Source organism: Micromesistius poutassou, assembly GCF_964030765.1.
Source record: "Micromesistius poutassou genome assembly, chromosome: 11".
Classification (NCBI taxonomy): Eukaryota; Metazoa; Chordata; class Actinopteri; order Gadiformes; family Gadidae; genus Micromesistius; species Micromesistius poutassou.
This window is the reverse complement of record NC_140281.1, coordinates 18,800,155-18,809,041: the sequence shown is the minus strand read 5'-3', so window position 1 is coordinate 18,809,041 and position 8,887 is coordinate 18,800,155. Positions and strand designations below refer to the sequence as shown.

The following is an 8,887-nucleotide window of genomic DNA, read 5'->3' as shown; positions in this document are numbered from 1 at the left end:
TCCCTCTCTTCCTCCTCTCCCTCATCTCACTCCCTCTCTCCCTCCTCCCTCTCCTTCTCTACTTTCACATAATCATCTGCCTCCTCCTTCTTTATCTCTTTCTCTCATCTTCCCTCAGACTCTCTTCCTCCTCCTCTCCCTCATCTCACTCTCTTCTTCTCACACACTCGTCTCTCTCCTCACCCTCGCTCTCATCTCCTCTCTGACTCTCTCTCATCCTTATTCCCTCCTCCCTCTCTCCTCCCTCCCCCTCCTCCCTCTCTCCTCCTCCTCCTCTCCTCTCTCTCTCCTCCCTCCCTCCCCTCAAGTGGATGTGACCGCATGGAACGAACCGAGAACTGTAAAGCAAAATCCCTAATGCCCCCCCATGTACAGTGTGTGTGTGTGTGTGTGTGTGTGTGTTCGTGTGTGCGTCAGTGAGAGAGAGAGAGACATGTCCTTGAATTATATATTAACTATCTTTCAGTGCAAATGTACATGAGTGCTTGCACACACTCGCATGTACATAACACATGCACACACACACACACACACACACACACACACGTACGTGCAGCGCACACAGCCTTACAAACACACACACACACACGCACGGACAGACTAAGTGTACCCCCAGGGAAGATACCCAGTTTACTCCGATTTCTCATTAGGAACGAATGCATAATGCATGTAGTATGTGAGTACTGTATTTAGTTAGTACAGTATGTAGAACTGTATTTAGTACTGCATGCAGTATGTGAGTACTGTATGTAGTCTGTGAGTACTGCATGTAGTATGTGCATGTGTGTGTGTGTCTGTCTGTATCTGTGTGTGTGTGTGTGTGTGTGTGAGCACATGTGTATCTAAGTGCATGCGAGTGTGTTTACTTATTTATCATCACTTGATCTATTTTCTGGTGGCGTTTTCTGTTGTTTTAGATTCCCTCCTGATTCCTAAAACCTCAACCGGTTTTCATTATGGTCCTTGTTTAATGTTGTAGTCTCCCGATCTCTCTCTCTCTCTCTCTCTCTCTCTCTCGCTCTCTCTCTTGCTTTCATCTTTACATCATAAACATCTACCCACCTAGCCACCATGGCAACCAAATCTACCTCCAGCAGGCACAATTAGGACAACACACACACTGAAACATGCGCACACACAGACACACACAAACACACACATTAACCAGGGACACACAGACACACACACACTAACCCAGGGGACACATACAGACACACACACTAACCCAGGGTAACACGCACACACACACTAACCCAGACACACACACACACACACACACACACACACACACACACTCATGAAAAATACATTCACTAATACACAGACATTGGCAGGGCCATCCAGGTCCTCTTTATGTGTAAGTATGGGGTTCAGTAGATCTGGAACAGACTCCAGAGTCCCTCGGTGAAGACGCCACTCAAGGAGCCATTTTATTTATTAGCAGAATGAAGCCGTCTTTCATTCTGGACCAGATGTACCGTTTGTTGGAATAAAGACTGCATTCCCCAGAGGCCGTCAAAATACATATTGAACCGACTTAGAGGAGGTCTGTTAAGCGGCTTGACACTGGATGCTCTCTGATTGGCCATCGGTGTGCCAATCCGTTCGCTGGTTCGCTCGACGCGTAAAGACTCTGGTGGAGGTTAAAAGGTGATTAACTCCCTGTACGGCCTTGAACGCATGCAAGGAGAGCTGGCCTGAGAGCTCTTCACTTCAGGGCTTTTAGCTCATCTAATAACGGCGGCCATCTTTAAGGCCCAACCGACAGCAGATCTCCTTTCAGGGGAGACGTACATAATGACTCCCTGCTGGACCCCTGCACTACGGCACCGAGTGACACCCGAGCAGTGCAATAAAAACAGAGGACACGTAAACGTGGAGACATACATTAGGGCCGAGATGGTTAGACGCGTTGGTTGAAATATGGATTCATCATTTCGGTTAAAAAGCAAGTCAAATTGTCAGCTTGTAGCATAAGTAATGCTAATACTTGGATGGTTTGGGTTCTGTTGATGCATTTGGGCTCGGTTGATTTTTGACAATAACCAAATCCAAAAAAGAAATATCAGAAATATACATAGCAGGACTTTATAACACATTTTAATGACTAATAATGAACATGAATCCATGTGACTCAGAGGTAACCGCTATTTCTAAAAACACTGCCACGGCGCACACACTCCAACTGTGTCCTTCATTGACCACACACACACACACAAACCCACACGACAAACAAACTCATTGTTACAGTATTTTTAATTGAGGTCAAACTAACACATACGCCCACAAACCAACCCATGCACACACACACACACGCACAAACGCACACACACAAAAAGGCACATGTCCATCAGATTGACAAGACCCATGCCACACACACACACACACACACACACACACACACACACACACACACACACACACACACACACACACACACACACACACACACACACACACACACACACACACACACACACACACACAGCGCCGGCGGCCTGACCCGCGTCACCACGTTCCTCCGTCCGCTACCGGGCCGCCGTCGCTCAAACACCGCCGCGCACAAACTGCCGTTTTCCTTGCCAACTGTCACACACTAACCGTCGCCTCTCTTCTCCCCACAGCGCTGCTACCACGACAACCTACGGGAACCGGCCGCGACCGGCTTAGAGGAAGAAAAAAAAAAAAAAAAAAAACCTTTGTTGATATTTCTACGACCTAAAAAGCACATCGCTTCCTGTGGGCTGTGATGTCACTTCCTGTTAGCGTACCCCTACTAGCAGCCCCATCAACTGTTCCCAAGACCAACCAATCTTTAGAATGTTTAAAGGGTCCGGGGACGAATGCATAAATAACAGCAACGTTAACGTCAACTTCACGTCGTATGCGTCGTTGCGTACGGGTTTCCCATCCCCCCGCCCCCCCTCCCTCCCTCCTCCCCCCTCCTCCTCACTGTGAGCTTGGCAGCGCCGCCGCCGCGCGCTAAACGCTGACCTGTTTTCTAGACTCTTCTCTTTTAGGCCGTCGCAAAACCTTCGCCGGCAGCGGGGCCCCGCTCTGATTAACGCCCGCCGCACCGGCCGGCCGTCACGTGATGTCACAGCTCTTCATACTCATGTGTGATGTCATATCCCCCCCCCCCCCCCCCCCCCGTCTCCCCCCCACCCTAGAAAGGCGAGGATGCCATCTCATGCATAGTGGGCGGAGCTAACACGCTGGAGCATAGATATTAACACAAACCTTAAAGATTAATGTTTTACGCTACTTAGAAATAGCGGGACGCTAAGCATCGGCTAACTCGTCCTCATGCAGCTCCGTTGAACATTAGCTTATTAGCACATCCATCATTTAGAGTATATGCCGTATATGGTCTGGCTCGCTTAACCTGACATTTGGATGTAGCGTTAAAGCCAGGGCCAAATTTTGATTGCCTCCCTGCTGGCTCGTCACCAAGCAGCCATCAGACACGGCGGGGTTTATCCGTCCAGTCCTTCACAAACTGCCAACACAGAGCTTCTCCAAGCGGGCGTACAGACGAGCAACAAATCAGCCCTCTTCAGAGTGATTGATTCCCTACGTTCCCAACGTTCTTCTTGCTTGTTCCTCTAAAAGGCTAGGTGAACCCTGTTTCCGTTCATCCAAACACGATGAAAGTAAAACGATTGCTTTGGCCTCTGAGCTTTAAAACCGCGCGCGCGGGGGGGGGGGGGGGGGGGCTCGCTATGGTTACCACCCACGTCAACTTTGTGATCATTTGTTTAGGCTAGTATGCGTCGTTGAGTATGAGCGTTATAATGAGCGATGTTGTAATTTAAATGCGTCACACATCGTGTCGTTATACTTTGCTTGTCGGAGAGGCTTAATAACTCTCTCTCTCTCTTGGACGCAGCTGTCAACATATTCTGCTCCCTGTTGGAGCGTCACACATCCACACGCTGTGGCGTTAGCCTAGCCTCTTGGCGTTGGCCTAGCCTCGTGGTGTTAGTCTACATTGTGTCGTGGCATTAGCCTTGGAACGTTAGCCTAGCCTCTTGGTGATAGCCTAGCCTCTTTGAGTTAGCCTAGCCTCTTGGCGTTAGCCTAGCCTCTTGGCGATAGCCTAGCCTCTTTGAGTTAGCCTAGCCTCTTGGCGATAGCCTAGCCTCTTGGTGATAGCCTAGCCTCTTTGAGTTAGCCTAGCCTCTTGGCGATAGCCGAGCCGCTTGGCGATAGCCTAGCCTCTTGGTCAAACAGAGACTGTGATTTGCGGTCGGAGTAGAGTGGATGTTCACACGGTGATTGAAGGTTACTGGCAAAAACAAGATCTTAGACCATTCATAACGCTGTTATTTTGACAGTGACAGTGACAAAATGCCATAGATGACCATGTTGAAGCCTAAGATATGAGACGTACTAAAACGTCTCACACAAAAACATGATTTTGGGTTCACCGGCACCTGAAAGATCTCTTGCATACGTGTGATATCACTCACTGACATCACTAATCTTCCTCCTTGTGCTGAATGACGTTACAACACATCTCCTGTCCTCTGGTCCCAGAAGGCCATGTTACACAATGCCTCTCCGGTCAGAGTCCTGATGTCAGGGGGTTACGTCAGACGTTACAACGCAACCCCCCTACTCGTGAAGTTACTGCAGGCCACCATCGATGTTCGAACCCATCTCCGTCGGAACTGGAGATGTCACAGAGGCTGTTAGACGCTGCATCGACACGTCTGTGGTCCGGATTGTGACGTCAAAGAGGCAGTTTGATGCTGCATCCCTCCGGTCGTACGTGTGATGTCACAGGGGGGCTATGTGTTCCATTTTTACAACAACAACTTCAATTGTGTGATAGGCGTGATGTCACAGGAGGACGTGTCTCATGTCAGGCAAAGTGTCGCCAGTCATTCGTGATGACAGACAGACCCGAATCCTGACTCCCTGTGGTCACCAGAGATCCCAGGGCAACGCATCACTAGAGTAGGGGGCTAACCCCGGTGTCTGTACCACTCATCACTAGAGTAGGGGGCTAACCCCGGTGTCTGTACTCATCACTAGAGTAGGGGGCTAACCCCGGTGTCTGTACTCATCACTAGAGTAGGGAGCTAACCCCGGTGTCTGTACCACTCATCACTAGAGTAGGGGGCTAACCCCGGTGTCTGTACTCATCACTAGAGTAGGGGGCTAACCCCGGTGTCTGTACCACTCATCACTAGAGTAGGGGGCTAACCCCGGTGTCTGTACTCATCACTAGAGTAGGGGGCTAACCCCGGTGTCTGTACTCATCACTAGAGTAGGGGGCTAACCCCGGTGTCTGTACCACTCATCACTAGAGTAGGGGGCTAACCCCGGTGTCTGTACTCATCACTAGAGTAGGGGGCTAACCCCGGTGTCTGTACTCATCACTAGAGTAGGGAGCTAACCCCGGTGTCTGTACCACTCATCACTAGAGTAGGGGGCTAACCCCGGTGTCTGTACTCATCACTAGAGTAGGGGGCTAACCCCGGTGTCTGTACTCATCACTAGAGTAGGGGGCTAACCCCGGTGTCTGTACCACTCATCACTAGAGTAGGGGGCTAACCCCGGTGTCTGTACTCATCACTAGAGTAGGGGGCTAACCCCGGTGTCTGTACTCATCACTAGAGTAGGGAGCTAACCCCGGTGTCTGTACTCATCACTAGAGTAGGGGGCTAACCCCGGTGTCTGTACTCATCACTAGAGTAGGGAGCTAACCCCGGTGTCTGTACTCATCACTAGAGTAGGGGGCTAACCCCGGTGTCTGTACTCATCACTAGAGTAGGGGGCTAACCCCGGTGTCTGTACTCATCACTAGAGTAGGGGGCTAACCCCGGTGTCTGTACTCATCACTAGAGTAGGGGGCTAACCCCGGTGTCTGCACTCATCACTAGAGTAGGGGGCTAACCCCGGTGTCTGTACTCATCACTAGAGTAGGGGGCTAACCCCGGTGTCTGTACTCATCACTAGAGTAGGGGGCTAACCCCGGTGTCTGTACTCATCACTAGAGTAGGGGGCTAACCCCGGTGTCTGTACTCATCACTAGAGTAGGGGGCTAACCCCGGTGTCTGTACTCATCACTAGAGTAGGGGGCTAACCCCGGTGTCTGTACTCATCACTAGAGTAGGGGGCTAACCCCGGTGTCTGTACTCATCACTAGAGTAGGGGGCTAACCCCGGTGTCTGTACCAACATGACCCCCTCATTGTCCCTGGTCTGGACGGTCGGCTCATCCATCACCTCGTCACTGGGACAGCCGGTGTGGGCCAGGGGGAGCGTACTGGGCATACTGGTGACCATGAATCACCCAGTGGACGAAGGGTACCTCATAACCCCCCCCCCCCCCACACACACACACACACACACACACACTATGTAAAGTGCTTTGGGTAGCACTATATAAATGATGCAATCTATTATTATTATTATCACAGGCATTATCACAATCATGAGTCGCATATCTTGTCTTGTGAATGACAATCGGTTTTCATTGAGCAACGGAGCAAAACGATTCCTCAATCTCCCAAACACACACACACACACACACACACACACACACACAAGAGTGTCAAAGCGGCACTCAGCCAGAATATACAATATCCAGGCTCCTCGCACAATGCAGGCCCTGGCAAGCCGAACATGAATAAAACATGCCCTCCCAATTACATAATGCAGACCTCTCCTATAGGAATCTCAGAGCGTCTCCGTAAATTAAATCTGCGTTGTGGCCATGTTGAAGTCATCACGGTGAACGGTGGTCTGCACGTCGTACTCTTTGACTGTAGAGAAACATTAGGCTGCGTTAAGTGAGGAAGAGGAGGAAGAGGAGGAGGAGGTGAGGCGGGGAGGAGGAGGAGGGGGAATCGAGTGCATCTCGCAGATCCCGAATCACAGGCCAGAAAACACACCGAGCCCAGAGCCTGGAGACACGGCACGCGCAGTGCTGCCGAGCTCACGAGCTCACGGGGACATCAGACACGGCCAAGACTGCTCGCTGACTAGGTCACGCGCGGTGTTGCATCGCAATGCTATGATGACACCGACGGTCAGCGGGACCGTGCGGGACCCCGCCTTCACTCCTCGCGCACAGGGGCAGCCACGACGCTGGCCGGCAGCGCCCCGTCTCAAGGTCAAAGCACGGCTCGTTCTCGGATCGCGAGCCGATGTAACCGGGCGCGTGCGGACGCCACCGCCACGCAGACAAAAGAGAGGCGGATGAATCCCGCCGCGGCTTCCCGCTCTCCCTCCCTCATCCTCTCCCGGTTAAAAGAGTTGGACTGGCAAGGCCGGTCCCTGGCTGACAAACATCTGGATGGGAGGAGCAGGAGGAGGAGGAGGAGGAGGAGGAGGGGGGGGGAGAGGAGGAGGAGGAAGAGGAGGAGGGGGGGCGTTCAGTTGAGGGAGAGGAGGAAGAGTAAGGGGGCCGCAGGAATGAGCCCTTAGATTCCGTTAGTGGTCTACGCTCCCGATGCGAATGATGGAGGAGGTGGAGGAGATGGTGGTGGAGGTGGTGTTGATAAGATAACGGGAGATAACGGGAGATAACGGGAGATAACGGGGAGAAGCGCTCGCTCGCTCTCCGAAACGGTTGAAAACGTCTTACCCTCTGACAGCTCGAGCTCGAGCTCCGCCAGCCGCGCTCGCACCTCCAGCGGCACCGGCGACGCCTCGCGATCCGCCATTCGGTCCTCCCGTGGAAGAAAACACCTCCCGGTTTGACGTGCTCGTGCTGCCGCTACCACCGCCGCTCCTCCTCCGCGCGACAGGGAGAGCTTTTCCGGCGGCCCCTCCTCGGCCGAGGCGCGTGCGAGGCGAACGAGGCGAACAAAGGGAAAATAAATCGGTATCTCCGGTTTAACGGCGGCCCGCCATGGCCCCGCGTAGCTCAGCGCCCGTGGAAGAACCGCGAAGACCCCGTGTGACTCGGTCGGTACGCCTCGAGACCGTGGTTGCGGCGGTGATGATGATGATGATGAGGAGGATCAGACCCCAGCCAGCAGCTCCGTGTGTTTGCAGCTCTTGCTGCTGCTGCTGCTGCTGCTGATGTCACGTGACGCACCGCCGAGGCGGGGGAGACGGGGAGGGAGGGAGGGAGGAGGAGGGGTGAGGGGGCAGTTTTAATCCCCGCCGAGTGGGGGCGCCCCTCCACGCGGGAGAGAGGGGGAGATGGCCCGCTCGAGCGACGAGCGGAGGCAGCTGGCGACAGCCGCACCTTTACGCTGGGTCACTGCGCCCTACGGTGCACGCGCGGTGCGTCAACCGGCCGCCCCCCGCTGCGGTGCTGGAAGACGGTCCTCTCCGCCGCGGTGGTGGTCGAGGCTAAGTCGGTTTAATTGTCCGATGTTTGCACGCTGGCTCGCCGCGGGCGGTCCGGCCAAGACGTCCCTCTTCCCGGTTGACCCTCCAGCCCAGACGCCCTCTGTCTGTCAACACGCTCCGGAGGCGATGTAAACAACACACGCTGCGGGGCGGAACTGTCGCTGCTGCACTGGTGTTTATGGGTATAACACTAATGACTCGAGAATAGCTGTGGTGCACTGGCGTTTTTGAGGTAACGGGTTCAAGAATCGGAACCAAATCAGGGTCAGTTGTTGAGGCGTTTGCCACAAGAATAAGATCGTTTACCTCGGTGTGCTTTGATTGTCAATTAAAAAGGCATGACTCGACCGCCACCTGCTGGATGAAAAGACCATGACACCTGCCACGATGCAGCTCGGGCTGGTTTTAGCCTCCTCAAAGAAAGTCATTTTATGCTGATAAACTGAATCTTTTAATTTCCACTATTTAAATGTATTAACATAAAACAAAGTGCCAATACACTGTAATTGGCGTTGAAGCATTTATCTTAACAGTACACAATTAAAATTATGATTTGAATATCGCAATTAAAA

General features: G+C 52.6%; 1 protein-coding gene across 1 annotated transcript in view; it reads right to left on the bottom strand.

Moving 5' to 3' along the window:
* The window catches only part of LOC311355468 (disco-interacting protein 2 homolog C-like), a gene marked incomplete at both ends in the record, with an annotated part of 29,545 nt that extends 21,867 nt beyond the window's left edge, over positions 1 to 7,678 (bottom strand). Inside the window, one exon of the mRNA XM_084475224.1 lies at positions 7,600 to 7,678. Within this exon, the coding sequence (XP_084331350.1) occupies positions 7,600 to 7,678 (79 nt within the window). The remainder of the gene's footprint in view (positions 1 to 7,599) is intronic.
* Positions 7,679 to 8,887: the final 1,209 nt, after the last annotated feature.